The 21,888-nt window shown below is 46.3% G+C and overlaps 5 protein-coding genes across 10 annotated transcripts; 1 reads left to right on the plus strand and 4 right to left on the minus strand.

The window, feature by feature from the left end:
- Nucleotides 1-736: 736 nt before the first annotated feature.
- On the minus strand, nt 737-1,506 carry LOC101764988 (E3 ubiquitin-protein ligase EL5-like). Its single transcript, XM_022825630.1, has one exon. The coding sequence runs from the start codon at nt 1,433-1,435 to the stop codon at nt 962-964; it is 474 nt and encodes a 157-aa protein (XP_022681365.1). The 5' UTR covers nt 1,436-1,506; the 3' UTR covers nt 737-961.
- A 1,989-nt stretch (nt 1,507-3,495) lies between these two features.
- On the minus strand, nt 3,496-6,115 carry LOC101766895. The gene is made up of 4 exons (XM_004963135.3): nt 5,983-6,115; nt 5,706-5,902; nt 4,441-4,505; nt 3,496-3,819 (listed from the first exon to the last, which is right to left on the minus strand). The coding sequence occupies exons 1-4, from the start codon at nt 6,084-6,086 to the stop codon at nt 3,730-3,732; spliced, it is 456 nt and encodes a 151-aa protein (XP_004963192.1). The 5' UTR covers nt 6,087-6,115; the 3' UTR covers nt 3,496-3,729.
- Nucleotides 6,116-6,165: 50 nt separating this feature from the next.
- On the minus strand, nt 6,166-10,298 carry LOC101765384 (probable LRR receptor-like serine/threonine-protein kinase At3g47570). 3 transcript variants are annotated; one of them, XR_002677098.1, is made up of 4 exons: nt 7,219-10,298; nt 6,698-7,112; nt 6,331-6,423; nt 6,175-6,214 (listed from the first exon to the last, which is right to left on the minus strand). XR_002677098.1 is itself a non-coding variant. In XM_012844937.2 (3 exons), the coding sequence occupies exons 1-2, from the start codon at nt 10,061-10,063 to the stop codon at nt 6,733-6,735; spliced, it is 3,225 nt and encodes a 1,074-aa protein (XP_012700391.1). In that variant the 5' UTR covers nt 10,064-10,298; the 3' UTR covers nt 6,166-6,415; nt 6,698-6,732. The 3 variants fall into 3 exon arrangements, 2 of the variants coding, with proteins under 2 accessions (XP_012700391.1, XP_022681239.1); XM_012844937.2 differs by having other exon boundaries at nt 6,166-6,415; XM_022825504.1 differs by lacking the exons at nt 6,175-6,214; nt 6,331-6,423 and having other exon boundaries at nt 7,219-10,070; nt 10,144-10,298.
- Nucleotides 10,299-10,557: 259 nt separating this feature from the next.
- LOC105913460 (probable LRR receptor-like serine/threonine-protein kinase At3g47570) lies at nt 10,558-15,810 on the minus strand. 3 transcript variants are annotated; one of them, XM_022825506.1, is made up of 3 exons: nt 15,384-15,810; nt 11,541-15,289; nt 10,558-11,442 (listed from the first exon to the last, which is right to left on the minus strand). In XM_022825506.1, exons 2-3 carry the CDS (start codon nt 14,362-14,364, stop codon nt 11,096-11,098), a joined length of 3,171 nt encoding a protein of 1,056 aa, XP_022681241.1. In that variant the 5' UTR covers nt 14,365-15,289; nt 15,384-15,810; the 3' UTR covers nt 10,558-11,095. The 3 variants fall into 3 exon arrangements, with proteins under 3 accessions (XP_022681241.1, XP_022681240.1, XP_012700393.1); XM_022825505.1 differs by having other exon boundaries at nt 15,361-15,810; XM_012844939.2 differs by having other exon boundaries at nt 11,541-15,810.
- Nucleotides 15,811-15,996: 186 nt separating this feature from the next.
- Nucleotides 15,997-20,790, plus strand: LOC101767568 (protein IQ-DOMAIN 1). 2 transcript variants are annotated; one of them, XM_004963136.3, is made up of 7 exons: nt 15,997-16,150; nt 16,754-16,873; nt 17,596-17,832; nt 18,176-18,403; nt 18,960-19,073; nt 19,673-20,180; nt 20,352-20,790. In XM_004963136.3, exons 2-7 carry the CDS (start codon nt 16,790-16,792, stop codon nt 20,510-20,512), a joined length of 1,332 nt encoding a protein of 443 aa, XP_004963193.1. In that variant the 5' UTR covers nt 15,997-16,150; nt 16,754-16,789; the 3' UTR covers nt 20,513-20,790. The 2 variants fall into 2 exon arrangements, with proteins under 2 accessions (XP_004963193.1, XP_022681243.1); XM_022825508.1 differs by lacking the exon at nt 15,997-16,150 and adding an exon at nt 16,223-16,534.
- The last annotated feature ends 1,098 nt before the right edge of the window (nt 20,791-21,888 follow it).

The following is a 21,888-nucleotide window of genomic DNA, read 5'->3' on the forward strand; positions in this document are numbered from 1 at the left end:
GCACGCTCGGCAGCTCCACGTCTGTAGTAGGAAAGTTCGCGGAGTGCCGTTCTGCGAGTGTTACACTTGGCGAACTCTTTGCCGAGAGTTTTTCGGCCTTTGCCGAGTGCCTCAGGCACTCGGCAACCTTGTTGTTTCCGGTAGTGGTCATTAGTTAAGCGGTGGAATTTAGGTTCTCCTTAACAGTTTTTGAGAGAGAGAGATAGAGAGAGAGAAGAGGACTACCCTCGCGTGTGACTCCATAAGGTATGCACGTGTTTTATTCTATTTTTCTTGTCCAGCTGCTTGCTTTGTCCAAGTCCACCAGGGATAATGGACAAGACAAAGGCCCAAGCTCAATTACTCTATACACCTCTGCTAACTAAAAAAATTAGTCAACAAAAATATATAGAGAAAGAAACATCCTAAAAGGAAATATGTTAAAAATAATTGCTTAAAAAGGAAATTGTCCACTACTTAGCTAATACCAATTAGCAGAATCCATGTTGCGGAGGCAAAACAAAGTCGCGAATCCAAATGAAGGCGTGTTCGGCGCAAGCGGGCCGGGATGTAGGCTGGCGAAACTGTGGGCTGGAAACCGACCGACACCGTTCGAGCCGAGAGACTGAGGAAAAGGACACATGGGCCGAAACACAGGCCCAACCAGGTCTGTGGTTCTTCGAGGTTGGAAAGAGATTTCTTCATCAAACTCAAAAGTGATTTGACCTTAAGGCATCGTTAAAAGAGGATTAAACGGTGAGAAAAAAAATGAGTATATTTTCTTTGCAGTTCGTTCAGCATCGTACACGGGCCGGTGTCTTTGCGTGTCCGTCTCACAGGTGCACTATGGTCCTAGCTTTTTTTTGTTCTTTCGTCAAAGGAAAAGCATGAGCATTTCCGAAAGAAGTAATGAGAGTGTCCATGATGATCTACTCTGCACAAGCTATGTACAATAAAAAAACAAAAAATAAGCAAAAATTAATTACGAGCCGACGGCGGCGACGACGACGGCCTTCCCCGGCGGCGGCGGCGGCGACGCACGGCAGACCGGGCACGTCGGCCGCCGGCGCAGCCACTGGTCGATGCAGCCCCGGTGGAACGCGTGCCGGCAGTCGGGCAGCCGCCGGAGCTCGTCGCCGTCCGCGTAGTCCGCCAGGCACACCGCGCACCGCGCCGCGTCGGACCCGGCCGCCGGTGCCCCCGCGCCCGCGGCCGTCTCCTCGTCCTTCTCCGGCGCCGGCGACGGCGACGAGTACACCAACGTCGGGTACCGGGCCAGGACTGCTTCGTCGATCCCGGCCGCGCCCTGGCCGAGCTCCACGTCGCCCGCCGCCGCGCGCCGCTGCGACGGTGACAGCGCCCGCCGCCGCCGCCGCCAGGAGCACAGCAAGGTCGCCGCCGAGAGCACGGCCAGCGCCGCCACGGAGGCGAGGATCAGCACGTAGTCTTTGGCCATGGCCGCGCGCGTGCCGCCAGCATCGACTCCGGTCGGCAGCTCTCGAGCTACTATGTCCCTCACCTCCTCAAACGCCGCTGCTTTTCTCGTTCCTCCCCTGTCGCTTCCCCGTCTCGTCTTATACGCACACGGCGGCGTCCCCTTCACGCGCCAAGATTCGTGCTGCCACCCCCGCGCCAGACGACACCTCCCAGCCGTCGATCACGCTTCGAGATCCGCGTGGCACGGGCCACGGCGATGGTGATCCAGTCAATCTGGCGCGATTACATTGGCATCGTCAACACGCGCTAATGACCATATTTACGTGGGTGATTAATTAACTATAGTCGCTAATCTCTCTCTCTTTTTTTTTACCTCTGTTTTGTTCGTTGCTTCCCGGGGGAGCTATTCCTGAAACCACCTGCCTTATCGTCACCGAAATGCTCCCGAATTTTAAACTCTCTGCTACGGCCTTTTTTCGCCTTGTCGAATTCGCCTGGGTTTTATATGTGTTTGAGGCGTATTCGTGTCGAATTACGAATGGAGACACGGCAGCTAAAAAGGGTGCCTCTTGGCCTACATTATTATTAATTATTATTGCTACTACTATTATATACAATGATGGAAGAACTGGGTGCTTAAGTGAGCGATTAAGGCGGCAAAGGACGCACTTAATTATGCAGGGAATGAGATCTCTGTAGCTTGATCTGACAGGAATGAATATTCATCCTTTCAGATTTTTTCTACAATCAAGATTCTTGGGCACTTAACAGGTTGATGATCTTTTTAACCGTCAGCAAAATAAAGTTTAAGCTTTAAAGTCCAAGTGTCCAACTGGTTAGGCACCTGGGTGACCATTGTTCAAATCCCGTCACGCGTGGGTTTAGTTCGCGCAGCCACGTGGGTGGTACAATAGTATTTTTTTTTGGAACATGAAATTTTATAGGAAACCGTATCCTAGCTCCGTGGCTAAAATTAAAATCATTGTATTAAAATATTTGCCTTTCAAACGAGGCCTAAAATTAAAATCATTGGAATTTCTTTTGGCCATACCATAGCCTTGGAGCTGTGCTATGTGGACTATTTCAATTTTCAATCCCACATGCATGCTTTGTCGCTGGTTTAGATGGACATACGCATAGCTGTTGCTTGTGCAAATGGGAGAGAAACCGTCCAAAAAGCATTTCAAATTGACGTTTGTATGAACGTGTGATGGACCCGGTACAATACCTGAGGTTGCAGTGGCGAGAAGTCATTGGACCTTTTCGTTTGACCGATCGCTGGACCGCACGAGCAAAATCTCTAAATTCTATTGAAACTTTCCTTCACTTGTCTTCTTTCTTGCTGGGAAAATAGGAGCGTTCGTTGGGTATTTCCACGAGCGTGCATTGACAACGACCAGTCATTTGTTTCTTTCTGAAAAAAGAATGGCGAGTTGTTGATGCAACAAGGTTGTAGTGTAAACAGGTTTGAATCAATTGTTTATACCTGGGTGTGTTTGGCAGATTCAACCGATCCTTTTCAACAAGATTGGACTTTGGAGCTCAATCATCTCAGATGCAGCAAGAATCTAAAAGCTTATGTAACTCATCATTGTTTATTTCAATTGTTGATGCAACTTGCCATCAGAAGAAGAAAAAATCTGACCGGAATGTGACTGGATGGGAAGATACGATACCTGCCATGCTGGAAACAACAGTTGCTCAACCACTTGTCATAGATCTCTGCTGACATCTCCAGAGGTCATAGGAAGGGCGTATCTTGTTATCTAGCAAATTCAACCAAGCCAACATATACATATACAAATAATTTGATTCATAACATGATATTAGTTCATGTCATGTCGCACTGCAAATACCGTTGATTCTAAGAAACGCCAGATGAGAGTCAGCTCAGCAAGACATCATTGACCAAGTCAGTTCACAGAAATGCATTCTGCCATTCTTGCTCTGGAGGATTCCTGGGAGACTGGGAGCATTGAAACCGACTTGGAAGATCGATACATGCAGTTTGAACCTTTTCAGCGCCAATCTTGTCGCGAGAAATGCCCCCAATTACCCAAATATCCATTACTTCAGAAATGAATTAAAACAGTGACAATGAACACTCTATTGTAAGACCAGAAAACTTCTGAGGTAATTTATGCTGCACCATAAGGTTTTCCTTTACAAGAAAGCTATCTGAAATGTCTATATGTAGCTAGGATGCTGATGCTACATCGTCTGGAACATGGGCACTCTCTAGGAGGACATAACTGCAAAGTTTTACTGCCTTCTTGCAAAACATGGGCAAAGACTAAAGAAGTTGCATAAAGATCAGCTCTTGTTTTCAGTAGTTTCTGCTGAAGTAGAGGATGCGGTGGATGCTGTGAGGTCCCTGGCGCTTTGTGACACATATGGCTTCAGCTGCAACAATTCACACAAGACATTTATCAAAGTCATAGTACTCCCTCCGTTTCAAATTATAGGTCGTTTTGATTTTTCTTGGTTCATAGTATTTACTATGTATGTAGACATAAGCATATATCTAAGTGCATAGCTAAAACTATGCACCTAGAAAAGCCAAAACGACCTATAAATTGGGATGGATGGAGTAATTGATAAGAAAATGCAGGGAAAGATTGTGACTCAACTCATCTTTGCCACATAAGAGGATACAGGTGGATAATTTCCATTTTCTGGTCCAATTTCCCAGCCCTAAACTCAACTTTGCTATGGTAACAAATTTCATAACATCAACTTACAATTTTAGATATCTATTTAGTGGGGGTAGATTTTTTTTCACGTTATTATTATTTTTTCTTTGGCATTACTTCCTTATTTCCGCAGATTCATATTTTTCACCTACATCAGCCCATTGGTGCTCCAAGTCCCAATCCCAAGTGCTAAAAATACATTAAATATCTTGAAATTTCGTTTGGTCAACTAAATTGTGGAGTGAAGAAAATAATTTTGATGCTTCATATTTAACTCAAACATGCTATATAAGTCAGTAAAGTGTGAACCAAAAAGTATTATGCCAATTACCTTGAAATCAGTCAAGTCAGGGACCACAAATCTTGGCAACTTTTCATCAACAATAACATATCCACCTGCAAAAGCATATAAAATTTTAAGATAATGTACAAAAGAATTTAAGTAAAATTCTTTACCCACGCGGATGAGAAAGGATTGAATGGAACTATAACTATGCGCTGTGAAAATGATGTTGACTTAATCAAGTAAAATCAAGAATGTGGTGGAAAGAATGGCTTACAGGATCTCTACAGCTACAGTGTGGTGGTTACAAACTATGCAACATCCGAGGCTCAAACGAGCAAAGGCACTAACATCAATGAGCTTGAGACTGTATACCAAAAGAGGTAGGTGTACGTGGATGAAGAATGGACTTGGAAAACATGACTACAACTATTAAAACGACGAAGATTTTGCTGAACCCCCACCCCCCCCCCCCCTTTGTTAAGCATATCATCTCTGGTTCACATGGCTTAAAACTATACTAAGTTTCAGCAGACATCATTATGGGTCTTTCTTCAGCGCTTGGCCTTATATTGGCCAAGGGGGGAACTCAATTGCAAACATTTAACTTCAAATAACCTTGTACGTCAGTATGTGTCTATTCATAAGTTGAATTTGACGCTGCATTACTTTCTATCACTTGTACTGGGTTTATGTCTATTTGAATAAATCTTACTAAAGAACCCTTTCTGTTAAGCATGGTTGTACAATATCAAATGAACAAGCAATGCAATATAAGATGTCCGCAGTAGATGACCATATAGCCCTAAAATCCAAGCCTGAATTTTAAGGGGGAATGCATACAGTCTCTGTTACACTCTAACAAACATGAGTATGGTCGTCTGGTTATCTTGCACTATTGCATATTAATCAATATATTAAATAGCATAAACACTAAGTTACAACCAAGCATTGATGTACTTGTTTTGTCCGTACAAGATAGGCTCGGAGTAATTTCTTCATGTTTGATTGTCACAAACAGCATTACTCAAACGGACAGACAGTGTGGACAAACGCCACCATTTCAGTTTTCATCTAATTTTAGTCTATATATCAAGTTACAATGATCGCATTGTTTGTTATCTTACGAATTCTCATTCCAATAGATCAACGATCAAATTGCATTGTTTGTTATCTTACGAATTCTCATTCCAATAGATCAACGATCACTATCTCGTAAGCAGGCTGAGACGGATAGGCGAATTGCAGTAAAACACAGCCCTAAGGACATGGAAGGCTGTAACAGCTAGAGCGGCAGTGAATGGTAATGCTACCTTTGCGTGTGTGGAACCCGGTGGGCTTGCAGTTCTTGCCCTTGTAGTAATCCCTTGGCGCCCGCTTGGAGGAAAGGATGTCGAGCGAAGACAACCGCTTCCGCCGCATCGCCCGCCCCAGCGAGCCCAGCACCAGCCCCAGCGGCATCCTGCAAGACCGCCTCCAGCGAGCAACCAACCGCCGACCACGCAGGTTCCTGCGGTAGCCCAGGGGCGAAAAATCAGCGCGACTCAGAGGAGATCGGCGGCGGCGGCGCGAGGTGGATGGGGAGCGTACCGGATCACGCGAGGGCGGCGCGACGTCGGGAGGCGGCGGCGGCGGCCGGAGACGGTGCTGTCGCGTGGTAGGGTTTTGCCGCCGGGATTGGGGAAGTCAGGCATCCGATAGCCCGCAAGGCCCAACGCAGCCCACCATGGGAGAAACAGCCCACGGTTTGCTTTTATGATTTTTTTTTATTTTCTTGTACTTGTAAAGTTGTTGTACCGGTGTCTAATTAACTCACTTCTGTCTAGATTTCATAATGAGCCCAAAAAATTGAATATTACTTCAAGAATTTTCTGAAACCTAATTTAAACTTTCATATGCCACAATCAAACGCACGAGCAAGTCTGAAATTGTTCTTACATGAAACTTGCTTCATTTTTCTTGTTAGGAAATCGACCATTTCCTTTTGCTTTCCACGAGCGTGCATTGACCATGTTGCAATAATCTGTACGTCTGAAAAGGAACTGTTTATGAAAGATTGTAGTGCAATTCTTTGGTTTCGCAGGTGCGGCTAAATGTTTATGCAACTATCTGAAGCAATTTGGTGTCTGACAATTAAAAGACATTCTGTGATTTGAATGACTGGATGGCAGAAATTTTATCTGACATACATAACACTCGCCATATACAGTGACTCACAACATCTCCGGTACAAAATTCAACCAAATCAAACGTATGTACACACTTAATAAAACGATCACTTTTCGTCATGTTGTACTGCATATACCTGATTTTTCTGTTGCCGGGAGACTCCAGTCAGTCTCAGTCGTTCAGCATTGCATCCTGGACTGCCTCAAGTTCTCTGATGGCACTCCTGATATGCATTCTTGCTCTGGAGGATTCCTGGGAGCATTGCAAACCGATTCGGAAGATCGGCACCATGAACTCTTGCAGCTTCTCAGCATCAATATCATCGCAACAATTGTCCCCTTTGCCCACAAATCCGTTGTCCAAAGGCAGTAGAGCTGGGTCGACTATCGCCTTTATATTGTCAGGATAGCATGATGCAACATAGCTTTGGAGAGTTTGGCCTCCCTGGAACGAACCATCTGTAGGTCGCTTTCCGGTGAACAACTCGAGCAGAAGAACCCCGTAGCTGTATACATCGCCTTGGATGGAAACATTGCCATCCATTCCGTACTCTGCAGGTCATAAGAAACCCATCAGACAGTGCAATTAAGAACCTTTTATTTGGTTATCAGGAATATAACGAGAAAACTGCTGATAATGCACTAGATTTTGAAGTACCTGGAGGGATGTATCCAATGGTACCCTTGATTCCGATTGAAGTACTGATTTCTTCTATTGAGTTGCTCGCAGTCTTGCGAATGAACCGTGCCAGCCCAAAGTCCGCCACATGTGCAACCATTTCATTGTCGAGAAGAACATTGCTCGGTTTCAGATCACAGTGGACAATGGGCACCTGACCATGGTTGTGCAGGTAGTCAAGAGCCTGAGCTACCTCGAGCGCAATATTCACTCTCTGAGACATGGTCAGCCTCCTCTTGGTTTTAGGTACATTGTCTTGTGTTGCAAGACCCTGGTGCAGCCACTTGTCAAGGTCCCCATTGGGCATGAACTCATAGACCAATGCTTTGAAATCGTTCCCCTGGTGGTTGATGCTCGAGCATGCAGTGATGACCTTGACAAGATTCCGATGCCGAATGCTTCTTAGGACACGGCACTCAGCCAAGAAACTGTTCTCAGCTCCATGTTGCTGAAGATCAATGACCTTGATTGCAACCTGCTGTGCACCTGGGCTCAGAATTCCTCTATAAACTGACCCAAAGCTTCCTGTGCCTATGAGATTACTAGGGGAGAACTGATCCGTAGCTTTTTGTATCTCCTCAAATGAGACTTGCCAATGTTGATCCTCCATGAACGGAACATTAGGGACCCTTTGCCGCCGCCGCATGATGAATAAGAGAAGACCGGATATGAGAATAACGAGAAGCAGAGAAAAAGCACCAGCAACAATACCTATAAGCACCACTCTCCTTGGTCTCTTCTTCTCCACACCAGATTCCTTCACGGGGCATTGAGGCAGATTTAAACTTGGAATACCCCCACAGACCTTATTACCATCTATGAAGAATGCACTTGCATTACTGAAGACACCTTTTACTGGAACAGGGCCTTCAAAATTATTGTGCGATAGATTCAGATACGCCAGGTTTGGCCAATCACTAAAAAAACCCCAAACGGAGCCAGATAAGTTGTTGCCAGCAAAGTTTAGTTTTTGTATTCCTTGCAATCTACTCAAGGACTGTGGAATGACACCTTGAAGAAGGTTGTCATTCAGTTGAAGTTGTACTAGCTCGACGCACTTGCCTAGTGTCGGGGGAATATCTCCAGACAGTTTATTTACTGACAGGTCCAGTAATACAAGGTTCGTCAATTTGCCTACCTCTGATGGGATTGGACCAGAGAGAAAGTTGTACGAAAGACCAAGATAACTGGTTAAAGAGGAGAGGCTGATGACTTCAACCGGTATGGTGCCTTTAAGCTGGTTAAATGACAAGACTAAACTAGCAATGTTTTGCAAGTTCCCTAAGCTTGTGGGTATGGATCCCTGTAAGTTGTTTTGAAAGAGGTAAAGCATGGAAAGGCCTGTTAGGTTACCCAGTGTAGGAGGAATTTCCCCAGAAATGTTGTTCTGGGACAAGTCTAAAGCTCCTAAGTTGTTAAGCTCCCCAATTCTTGGTGGTATGCTACCACTGAGGAAGTTACCTCTGAGAATAAGTGTATCGAGATCTGAAAGTTTCCAAATGTCTGAAGAAATTGCTCCACGGAATTCGTTGTGTGCTAGATGAAGCTTTTGCATCGTGTTGGAGAGATTCACGATAGAAGGCGGGAACACGCCTTGGAAACTGTTAGAATCAAGAGACAGAGAAAAAAGCTTGCTACAGTTTGAGAGCGACCCAATCAGCTCCCAATCACTTCCCCACTTATCCTCCAGTTGATTGTTTCCCAGTGTTAACACCTCAAGATCCTTCAGATTGCCTACTTCCAATGGCACAGTTCCTTCAAGCTCATTGTCATCAAGCTGTATATACCTGAGCCGCGACGCATTTCCTATGGAGCGGGGAATTTGACCACTCAACTGGCAGTCATTGAGGATCAGATTTTGGAGGTTTTGCAGAGTGACACCAATATCAAAAGGGAGAACGCCTGAAAGGGCATTGTTGCCGGACAATTCAAACGTAGCAACTGATGAGATGTTAAACAAGCTTGCTGGGATTGAGCCACTAAGCTGGTTGTAAGCTAAATCAAGAGACTTGAGCTTCATCAACCGTCCCAAGGAGTCTGGTATTTGGCCACTGAGTTTGTTAGTGTCCGCAAACAAATCCACAAGGGATGAAAGATTACCAAGAGATGCTGGAACGCCTCCTGATAAATTGTTCAGGTACAACCCCAGGTATGTGAGCTTCGATAGTGAACCGAGCAACGGTGGAATTTCACCGGACAGCTGGTTTGAGCCGACATCCAAGACCTCCAGATCCTGCAGGTTGCTCAGGTTGGCCGGGATCTTCCCCACGAGGCTGTTGTACTCCAGCTGTAATATCCGGAGCTTGGAGGCACGAGCAAGGGAACCTGGGATCATGCCTTGCAAGGAGTTGTGCTGAAGGTCCAGGTACAAGAGGCGAGGCAGGAAACCGAGCTCCTCCGGGATGTTGCCAGAGAAGGAATTGTGGGAGAGGTTGAGCGTGCTGAGGAATGTCAGGTTAGAGAGGAAGGGGGAGACGGTACCGGACAGGTTGGAGGACAGCTCCAGGGAGGTGACACGTCCAGGGTGCCGGCTCGAGTGGCACCCCACGCCTCTCCAGCTGCAAGCGCCGGCGGTGGTCATGTTGCCACCAGCAGTGCTCCCATTGCCGGCGATCCATGAGGCAAGAACCCCGTGAGGATCATTGGTAATGAGGGCCCTGAAGGAGAGCAGAGCCTGCTCATCGGCAGCTATCTCCGCCGCCGCTGATGGAGGTGAGGTGGAAACGGCATGTGCGGTGGGTTGGTCATTGTTCAGCAGGGAAGCAGCAAGGAGTAGCAGTAGCACGCCCATGGATTCTCGCATCCGATTCTTCAGCAATATCATCCTTGAACTGAATATAAGAGTTCAAAATATCTCGTCTTACTATGAACATCCTATATACACAGAGCTGGGGCTGCACATACCAGAGTCGTGCGAGTTCATTAATTCGATGTTGGCCGGCAGGCAGGCCTCTCGGTAGAGTTCAACGCTCAACTGCACGGTATGGCTGGGTCAGTGGTGGCATCATCGGTGACCTGGAGCTCACTCACATGGACTAGGTCGAGTCTGCTCCTGCGAACCTGTCAATTGGACAACGACGAATGTCGAAATCAGGACAAGAAATCATTGTTTTCCACGAAGTTCTTCGCTGCTAAAAGAACAGAAAGGAAAAACGTAGCTGCCGTGAATAAGGAGGGTGAACTAAGATTGAGTAAAAATGGCAGTGCCGCTACTGTAAAAAAAGAATATGCGAGGCTCGATGATAGTTAAATGGTAACTAGTCGATTCTTGAGTAAATATTGAATCAAATTAGTGGACTGGGCGGTAACTTGCCTGTCGCGTCGGCGCCTGCGCCCCTGCCGAGAGCTCCGGGAAGGGAGGCAGCTGGTCACCGGCGGCCAGCCGGCCAGCTCCGGGAAGGGACTCGTCGATGAGGGGGAGGGAGCGCGGAGGGGATCCGCCGCCCGCCTCCAGTCTCCAGTCTCCAGATAGACACGTCGGTTATCAGGCGCGCGACACGTCGGCACGTCGCCACCTACCAAAACGGACTCCTTTTCCCTACCCTTCACACTTCTCAGAAATGCGACTGCAAATGTCCAGCATCTGGACTGTGGAGAAGACGGCAAAGCGCCATTGAAACTCTGCTCCTTGTCAAGGAACCATCTAGTCTTCTGAGCTCAACTTTATAGATTGCAAGTCCACACTTGTACACACGGTACTCAGACTTAACAACATAGCTGTTCACACTGCTTATGCCGATCAGGAAACTTTGATTCATTTCTGGTGGCTATGCTACTCTGTTCATGCTATGCTTAGCACCAAACAATCTGTTGCGCAACAGTTTCAGCAGTGGTGTGCATGCGGCTACCTAACTCATCAGTCATCACAAGCATCCCTAACAGCGATTAGCTCTCTGATGGCATCTCTAGTGATCATCCTTGCTCTCGGTGATTCCTCCGTGCATCGCAGCGCGACACGGAACACTGACAGCAGGCACTCCTTTAAACTACCATCACCAATGTTATTCTCCTCGTGCTGCACCAGCATTGGATCAGCAACTTCCATGACTCTCTCAGGGTAAGCCGCTGCAACGTAGCTGCGGATGCTTTGGCCTCCCTGAAACAAGGGGTCTGTTGGCCTCTTGGCAGAGAAGATCTCGAGCAGGAGAATCCCATAGCTGTAGACATCGCCTTCCACTGTAATTTCACCGCCCATTCCATACTCTGAAAAAATTAATGGGGTAAAAGTCATCAATCAAAATGGTGTAATGTTATTTATGTGTGAGACAAAACTGTAGACCAAATTCAGAGGCCATAGTTACCTGGAGGAATGTATCCAATGGTGCCTTTGATCCCAGCTGTGTTGCTCGTGTGCTGGATCCTGTTCGCTCCCTGAACAAACCGTGACAGCCCAAAGTCTCCTACATGGGCAACCATGTCATTGTCGAGAAGTACATTGCTCGGTTTCAGATCACAGTGGACAATTGGTGCATGGCCATGGTGGTGGAGATAGTCAACAGCCTCAGCAACATTGAGTGCAATGCTCACTCTTTCAGTCATGGTTAGCGTCCGAGAGGAACTCTCACCTTCCCAAATGGATGGATGAAGCCATTTGTCCAGGTCTCTGTTAGGCATAAACTCATACACCAAAGCTTTAAAATCATTCCCACTGTGATCTATGGTCGAACAGGCTGTGATGACATTTACAAGATTGCGGTGTCGGATACTTCTCAGCGCCTCGCATTCAGCTAGGAAACTCCGCTCAGCGCCATGCTGTAGGAGGTTCAGCACTTTTATTGCGACTTCCTGCCTTTCATTGCCTAGTGTTCCTCTGTACACTGAGGCAAAGCTTCCAATACCAATGAGATTAGCTGCAGAGAACCCATCAGTAACCCTGTGAAGTTCAGCATAGGATAATTTCCAGTGCTGCTCTATCAACTTTGGCACAGGAGACGTCTCATTACTCTGCACAAGCTGTTGATTCACTCGGTTTCGAGCATACACCACAAAAGTGCATGTGATGAGGACTAGGGCCAAGAAAGACCCTATGGTGATAGACACGATCAGTGCAGTTCTTGATTTGTGTAACCTCTTACCAGAGTTATCAGTACCAGAACATTTCGGCAGCTGCAACTCTGAAACACCACCACAAACTCTGTTCCCAACAACAAAGAAGTTTCTTGAATCATTGAACACTCCTTTTGTCGGCACTGGTCCATCAAACTGGTTGTAGGACAGGTTCAGGTAACGCAAGTACTGCAATGTCGATAAGAAATCTGGAACAGAACCAGACAAGTTATTCTGTGACATATCCAAGTATTGAAGCCCTTTCAGTGAGACGAGTGATTGCGGAATCCTACCAACAAGCTGGTTTCCCTGCAGAAATAAGTACTCCATCGCTTGGCACTGAGAGAGCGCCTGTGGTATCTCTCCTGAGAGCCTATTGTTCGACAAGTCTAAAACCCCAAGGCCGCTCAATCTACCTACTTCTGAAGGTATTGGACCTGAGAAAAGGTTGTGAGACAGGTTGAGGAAAAGGGTTAGAGAGGAGAGACTGACAACTTGTTTTGGTATCATGCCACTGAATTGATTGTAAGACAAGTCCAGGATTGCAATATTGCTCATGGTCTCAAAACTTTCAGGTATGCTTCCTTGCAGGTTGTTCCGTGACAAGCCCAGAATAGCAAGTTGAGTGAGGTTTGCGACCAGCATAGGTGGGATCTCACCAGATATGTTATTGCCGGAGACATCTAGGGCGATCATGTTGCGAAGACTGCCAATGGTGTCTGGAATGGTGCCAGCCAGGGTATTGTCAGCAAGTGCAAGAACACGAAGACTGCTGAACTTGCCAATCTCTGGGGGGATTATGCCACTTATCCTGTTTGCATTCATAAATAACTGCCGTATCCCAATGGTGAGGTTAACAAAAGAAGGGGGGAGCACACCCTGAAACTTGTTGCTAGAAAGACTCAGGTCCAACAGCCTACTGCAATTCCCCAGGGCAGCCATCAGAGGCCAATCCTTGTCCCACTTATCATCAAGCTGATTGAACTGCAGGTTCAACACTTGGAGATCCTTCAGCCTGCCGATGTCCGGGGGCACGGTACCCTGAAGAGCGTTGCTTTGGAGCTGAATAAAACGAAGTCCTGTAGCATTGCCTATCGACAATGGGATGACCCCTTCAATCTGGCAGTTGTACAAAGAAAGGAACTGGATTCTTGGCAGAGTGACACCAATGTTGGGCGGCAGCACACCAGATAGTTCATTGTTTCCCAAGTCCAGTGTTATAAGGAGAGACATGTTAAACAATGAGGCTGGGATGGTGCCTTTGAGACCAGTAAAAGCTAGCCTCAGAAAGTTCAGCTTGGTGAGTCTCCCTAGGCCATCGGGTATGTAACCACCAAGGTTATAGTTCTCACTGACATCAAATGCCACGAGTGATGAGAGGTTACCCAACGATGGGGGAATGCCACCAGTGAGGTTGCCCCGATGAAGGCCCAAGAACTCGAGCTTCGACAGCGACCCAAATGATGGAGGAATACCACCTGACAGGATGTTCACACTAACGTTGAAAACCCGGAGATCCCTGCAGTAGCTCAAGTTGGCTGGGATCTCACCATGAAACCCATTCCGTTGCAACTCCAAATGGGTGAGACGTGCACAATTGGTGAGAGATGTGGGTATCTCACCAGTGAGGAAATTCCCTCCGAGGCTGATGACTTGGAGGCGCCGCAGAAGGCCAAGCTCCGATGGGATGCTGCCAGAGAGGCGGTTGCTAGAGAGGTTGAGTGTGTGGAGGAAGGAGAGGTTGGACAGGCTGGGGCTGATCACACCTGTCAGGTTGGATGACATGAGCTCCAGCGCCGTGACACGGCCAGGGTGCCGTCGGGAGCGGCATGACACACCGCTCCACCCACAGATGTTATCCGTTGCATTCACCCTGCCATAGGTGGGTGTCCATGCAGCAAGCACTCCGTTCGGATCAGCAGAGATGGCGGACTTGAACGCAAGCAGTGCTTGCTCATCAGAAGGCTGAGCTATGCATATAGGAAGGACATGAACGGCATGGATGAGACAACTGGTGATGAGCATGTATCTGGAACTGATCATGCCAAAGAGGCCATGCCTCTTGCTACTGCTCCCCATGGTTGCTTGCTATTCAACTTTGTGTTTGAGGTCTTTGTGTGACAGTGTAGGACTCACGGTGGTATAAATGCAATGTGCAAGGTAAGCAGTCGAATTCGATTGTAGCTAGGTTACTTGTTCCAAATTCATTGTTCCTAGTGTAGCTTTCACTCTTTCAAGAGAGATGTGAAACTGCTGTGCTCGAGTGCCCACCTAATCAGTCCATTTGTACAGTAAATGCATGATCTTGATAGAAGTAGCTATCAGCTATGGCCTATGTTGGAACCACGTTTTCCCCCATATCCACTGTGTTCTCATATGGTCCTCATTATATACTCAAATAAGAGTCCCAAATTATTTGCCGGCATTATGAGATGCACTCCCATCCAATTCTAAACAAAGTGAACACAGATGGAACTGGTGCGTGGTTTCAGACTCACCTAATCAAAGTCAAACTAAATTTCTATTCAGACAGGAAAGCATAGATTCTCCGTCGTGCAAAGCAAACAAGGTGAACACAGATGGAATTGGTGTGTGGTTTCAGACTCATCTAATCAAAGTCAGACTAAATTTCTATTCAGACAGGAAAGCATAGATTCTTCTGTCGTGCAAAGCAAAAACTAAGGAAACAGCCTGTGCAGACTTCAGAGCACGCAGGTCGCGTCAACACCAAGTGCCATTTTCTAAGCAGCACACTTGTTGTATCCAAACGTGCCTTGCTGTCTTTTTGTTCAACCGATAGCCTGACATCCTATTACAAAGTGATCGAACTACTGACGCGAGAAAATTCCTAGAAAGTAATCATCGCAAACACTTCTGACGAGGTATAATAATCTTTCAGTTGCAGAAAGCCAAACACCCCGGACAAATGTTTGTGTTTGTAGATCGTTGTAGATCGAGAATTCCAGCGCTGATTGTGGTCAGATTCAGGCGTTCGCTGCATCTTCTGTAGTGAATTGCAAAGATTCTGGGGTTACTGCGTCAGCGACAGGGAGGGGAGCGGCGGGGGGCACTCACCGCGAAGCTGGTGCAGTGGTTACCGGTTCAGGAAGGAGGTGGACACGCAATGCCGGCGCCACATTCACCAGAGAAGACCCGCGTGGCCGAAGAGCCACAGAAGCTGGCCCTCGCCGCCGAGGCCACCGCCTTCCCCGGCCACGGCGAAGAGTCCGCGGAGGCTCCTTCCCCGCATTAAAAGAGTGAAACCGGCGTACGCGGAAATGGCGAGGATCCGAGAAAGTGGTTTCGGGCGTCATCTCGCTGCAGCGGAGGACTGGGCCGCCGCCGTCCAGCGAACGACGGCCTCCGCCGGAGGAGGAGCTCGCCGTCCGGCGAGCGGTGGTGACCGTCGTCCGCCGCTCGCCGCAGCGGGACGAGGGTGCTCGCTCGCCGACGGAGGAAAAAAACTCACCCAGGGAGTTGAATGAGAAATGCCTTTGGCCTCTCCCAGCCGTTTGATCCACACCCTTCGCGGCCCAGATCGAGCCCGATCACAACGGGATGGTGCGTTTCTTCACAAAACCCCCTCAACTGCAGCAACCGCGTCAGAATATTCTAAAACAACCTGCCCCGTGCAAAAGAAAAGGACGTAGGGGACCTTTCCGCAAAAAGCTGCTCTGCCACCAACTGCAACAGCTTTTGTTTTGTACCCCGAAAAGAAATCCGTCGCGAAGTACAATCCAAAAGCGCGGACGGCGGAGTTGGGAGCTCAATCAATCCAAAGCGGAGGCGAAAGCGAGGGGGAGTGGAGGGCGCGGTCGGGCTGGTCGGCGGCGACTGCGACGCCTCGCTGCGGGCATTCTTGCAGGTGGAGCTGGTCCTCCCGATTCATTTCACTAGGATTCGATTTGATTCGGCGCGAGCAGAGGAGTTTCTTGGAGCGCAGCGCAGGCTGTGTGCTCGATGAAATTCCTGCGCATGGGCTGCTTGCTTCTTTTTGTTGTTGTTGGGTGGCGGTTCCTGCCGCTGTGATCCGTGGTTGGGTTCGCTCGTGGATTGCTCTGCCCGATCCATGCCCCTGTTTGTGAATTTAGTTCGCATTTCGCCCGAGATTCTGCCTCCCCTTCGATTCGGTTATCCGGATACTGTTCTTCCTCCCGTGGACTTTTGCTCGTTTGCGCGAGTGTACCCGCTATGAACCTGCGCTTTTGCTCTGTTTGTGTACCTGCTGCAAAGAGTTGCAGGAATTTGGGTACCGCTAGCAATGCTGCCCCCCTTCCCCTTGTTTCCTTGCACTAAAGTTCAGAAGTTCGCAAGACTGTATCTTTGTTAGCTGTGCACATGCTTTTTCATGCCTTCTTCGGTATTTAGATTAGGACGGATTTCCGCTTCGTATTTGTTTCTGGCTATTGGAGCAGCAATTGATGTGTATGTTCAGCAATGTCACTTACATTGCGCAACTATTTTGCAGGTGCTAGCTGTTGGACACACAGAAGAAAGGGATATCATGGGGATTTCGGCCAAGTGGATAAAATCACTTGTTGGGATAAGAAAGCATGAAAAGGGGCGAAATGCTGGATGCAGCACCGCGGTAAGTCACTGTGCAGCTGTACATAGCCTGAGATTTAGTCTGCATTCCTGTGGGATACTTTGCTTATGCTTACGCAGATGTTTTACCTGAACTCATCTGAAGTTGGAACCGCTTTTATTGTTGGCATGTCGTTGTCATCTGATACCCAATAGGGGTTGTTGTCCCACTATGCTTTTACATTCGTGAGTAGTAGGTCAAGTATATTCCAGCATTCTTCGAGGCCATGCATTGATGCTTCATAGGTATCTTCACTTCTGATAATGTGTTGATATTGTCAAGCCTGACAATTCTTCCATCCTCCCATATCACTATATGAGTTTATGGCAGGGGGAAGAGTTTGCCCGACTACTCAACTGCACTCTTCAGTTTGAAATGTTCTAGTTTATGTGTTAGATGTTATGCTGATGTGATTAAACTCAGTTTACTGAAATGATGAGCGGGTTCGTCAAGCGTATACCATAGTCTTGTTCTGTATCTTTTTATTTGTATAACTTAGTTACATCCATTCCATGATTGAGCAACACCTAAAGGATTAAACATAGTTCAATTCAAGCTGTTCTATGCTGATGCTAACAGAATAGCACTGCTGTATTTTTGGTTGCCACATCCCATACTCCATGACAGTACACTGGACATATTTCTGCAAAACACTCTTTGCTCTTCTTTTTAGTTATCGTTGATTGATTGTGTTGCTTCAAGATCATACTTTCTGAAAATTGCAGAGGACCTCTGCTACCCAGTTGCTAGACAAACAGGATCATTCTGTAGATACAGAAGGTGTTATTGCAGCCGAAGAACTCAGAGTACAAGCTGAACCATTGGCTGGTGAGGCGAACACAGAGGCAATATCATATTCCGCTTCCTCACCGAGCACATACCTTCAAGTTTCTCAGACTGAACATGATACAAAGGAGCATCAGGCTGCTGTAGCTATTCAGTCTGCATTCCGAGCATTCCTGGTATTATAAGCATACTTTAACTATCACTTGTTACCAAAACTAAGAAAACCATTGAACTGTTATGCAGAGGAGTCTAGCTTTCCAACTTAGGTTCTGGTTGAGCAAAATTATCCAAAAAAAATTAACTTCTGAAAAATGTTATAAGGGCTTAGATAAGATTTTTTGGTTAATTCTTCACCTGTGAAGTTGTGAAGATAAGGCTACTGCTAAGTGCTAACCAATCAAGCAGCATAGAAATACACATATGAAAAGTTTTCAAAGTCATGTTTTGTAGTCATTTTCTTCATTAGTAGTGTGCAGATCTAAAAGTAGGCTGATATTTTTTCATGTCCGTATTTACCAGGCTAGACGTGCTTTACGGGCATTAAAAGGACTAGTTAGACTCCAGGCACTTGTTAGGGGCCATGCTGTGAGAAAGCAAGCGGCAGAAACACTTCAGTGCATGCAAGCGCTGGTGCGAGCTCAAGCTCGTGTCAGAGCAAGACGAGTCCGTGTTTCTTTGGAAAGCCAAGGGACCCAGAAGAAACCACCTGAAAAAAATGTTCATGAGGACCATGTTCGAGATATCGAGGTGAGAAACAGTCTTCCTCCAGATGTTGGTGTCATGTAATCATTCCTATAATTACTTGCTTAGGATGTATATCATGCCAATGGAAGTCGAACATATCCCTAATAAATACTTAATCTTCATGTGCATAGTTACATAAACCGGACCTTGGCAGTGATTTATCATCAAGGAAAAGCGAAATAAGTGCATGCTGGTCCATGCTGTCATGAATGAACAGGTTGTATTGTTGGCATGATCCACACGTTTTCATGTAAACTGTTGACATTTTGTCTGTTTCAGAAAGCATATGCTGTCAACAGTAGTTTAAGAAACTTAAGCTTGCTCTGTAAAGGCATGTACAAAAAATTCTGGTGTCCCCGGCCTTATGTGAAGACAATGGAACAGAATGTTAACTACAACTTAGGCAATATTCAAATATTTGTGTGTTTAATCAAGCATGGCTTGAATAATTTATTGTGGCTTCTGACCTTTTGCCAATTTATCCTGAGTAATGAACAATCTGGGATATGTTTATTGAAGTAAATGTGTTGAAAATTTATTGACTATCGATGATATGCAGGAAGACTGGTGTGGCAGTGTAGGCTCAGTAGAAGAAATGAAAATTAAGGCATTAAAAAGGCAAGAAGCTGCAGCTAAGCGGGAAAGGGCGATGGCATATGCTTTGACACATCAGGTAATTTCAAATAGTATTGTTCTGTCTGAAATTTGTGACTGATTAGCTTTGCATTGATGCTTGAAAGACTAAAGATATATCTAGGGTAAAGCTCTGGAGAGTTTTTATTTTGCTTATTTTCTTTTCTGTTGTTTAAAGTGTATTGTTACAAACTTGCAATCAGAAAGGATATTTGAGGCTTTTTGTCTTGTGGGTGTGTATGGATCTCATTACATGCCTTGGGTAAATAGGCATTCTGTTGTCGTATACAATATTGCATATTTGATTTCCACTTGAGGGGGGCTAGACAGTGGAATAGCACCTTGATCTTTATGAAAATTCTAGCAAATGGTTGTGGGTAAACTGCTCAGCATATTCTACAAATGACCTTGATAAGGTAATCTGGGTTCACCAAATCTGGTTGCTAGGCACCTAGACTAATGCGCCACATCTCAACAAACATGAAAAGATCACACTTCACTTTCCTTTTTGGCTTATCCTTTTTTGCTGCAGGAAGAACTTGCTATGTTTGCCTACTTGGGTCTGAGCTCACTGTCAGAAAACTGACGGTCATAATACATAGTGCACTAGGCTTCCTAATATGTACTTTCCTCTGGCAGTGGCAGGCAGGTTCAAGGAAACAGAAAGCAGCGAGCCTCCAAGACCAAGGACTCGCAGGAGACGAGAATCAGTGGGGGCGGAACTGGTTAGAGAGGTGGATGGCTGCACGCCCATGGGAGAACAGGTTACTTGACAGTAATGCCAAAGAGAGTGTCACAGTTGGTGATGACAAAGTGGCTGAGGAAGACAAGACTAAAGCTCCAAACAAACCAAAAGGAAAAGTACTTGTTTCAACCACACAAGCAAATGGACAACAGCACAAGAAAGGCACAAGCCACAAGAAGTCACATTCTGATGTAAGTGGCTCTTCATCGGGGCAATCTGCAAGCGTGCAACCAACTGCTTCTTTGGATTCATCCAAGGTAAAAGAGAAACCATCAGACGAAATAACTGATGAAGTCAGCTCTCAACCTTCAAAGTTGGCTTCCCGATCCACGAGCAATCCAAAAGAAAGGCCAGCACAAGTCAATGCACCAGCAAAGAAGCGATTATCCCTTCCTAACAATGGTAAATCATCTGTCTCTTGTGTTATTGGCATCACATTTCCTGAACACTCTTCCAGAAAACTGTATATAGCAGAACTGGCGAAGTGTTATGTCCTGCAATACTGCATTTGAGCAATACCATCAGGCATCAGCAGTTGAAGCTTGAAACTGATGTTCGTCACTTGTGGTGCAGCAACAGCCAACGGGGGAGTAGGAAAGCGCCCTACCAACAGTAACCGGACAACCCAGGCCACGAGATCGAAGAATGCGTCAAAAGGAGCGTCCAAGTCTGAATCAAGAGACCAGCCAAAGCCTTCTAGCACAGCGGTGAAGCCAGTTGAGGCACAAGCCTGAGACCAAATCACTCCCATTTCATTCAGGCTTCAACTGATGCCATGTTGTCATGCGTGCTGTCGTGTTTGTGTACATAAAATCGGGAAACAAACTCTGCATCTGAACTGATGCTATGTTGTATTCTACAATTGTGCGAGATTGGTAGCATTGTCTTTAGAGTGATGTACATCATTTGCGTTGCTGTTACCTACCACTGTGTATGTTCCTTCCAGATTGCTTGGTGTATGAAACTTTGAGATCCATGTTTCCAAATGTCATGATGCAGTTGTAGTCTTTCAGCACCAGTGATGGTTGGTGGTGTGGATACAATACAAGTCTACATGTTCTCATTGCCTATTCCTTTCTCCAAGCTTCCTTCATCATGTAAAGGCCATCCAGATTCTTCCTGATGGGGGCACACAAGATTTCATACAAGGACAGTGTGTGTCCATTTGGTTCCCCAGTTGTGTATTCTGTATGATAAAGTGGTGCAATGTGTGTTTAGTGGGTTTGCAAAGCAGGTCGATATGATGGACCTTCAAGAGCAATCATGCAGATCAAAGAGGCCTTCTTTGCAGGTCCCTTTAGGGCCCCAACAGAAAGGTGAGGCCTCCTTGTGTGCCACCTGCTAGGAACTTGCTTATCTCTTTGACCATGCAGATGTCTGTGCTCTGCTGTGCTGATGGCCCTATGTGTTGCATGCATCTGTCCAAGGCGTCTGAAAAGCATATATGCTGGATAAAAAAAATATTGATTATCATAATTAATTTGATGGCTGCCATGATTTTTTAAGTGAGACTAAATTGCTTCAAAATTGCTGCCAAGATTCCTTTTTTTTTGTAGTGGTTGTTGGAAAGTCAATGTAGAGGATGATCGTGACAACATGGAGGAGAAAGGAAGATTAGCCAATTGGTGTCATGGAAATGCAAGCTAAATTGGACTTGGACAGGTCCACGGCACACGTAATATTCTCCGGCATCATCCAATATCTTTCTTTCTTTTATGTGAAAGAAGACATCACCCAATATTTGTGGGCGGTGATATTCCGTCGTTGTTCGGCAGACATGTGGGCCCAGACACACATAGACGTCCACGTCGCCCAACCAAATTCGTACGATTGCACTTTTTTGCTAACGATTTCGAAACTGTAGCCTCCATGAGAGGGGAAATGTCTCTGCAGTCTCATGCTCCGATGGTAAAAGCGCACCAAACGTGATGTGAAGTGTAGGGAGTTTTCCAAATATTCTCGATTTTGGGACTCTTTTTTTTTAACTTTCCACGGCTTTAATTTGTAGTGTCTATAGGCTAGCTAGCTTTGCCTCTAATCAGAATACTTCCTCCGTCCGTCCTAAATTGTAGTTCGTTTTAGCATTTCTAAATTCATAACTTTTACCATG

Source organism: Setaria italica, chromosome III (genome assembly GCF_000263155.2).
Source record: "Setaria italica strain Yugu1 chromosome III, Setaria_italica_v2.0, whole genome shotgun sequence".
Lineage (NCBI taxonomy): Eukaryota > Viridiplantae > Streptophyta > Magnoliopsida > Poales > Poaceae > Setaria > Setaria italica.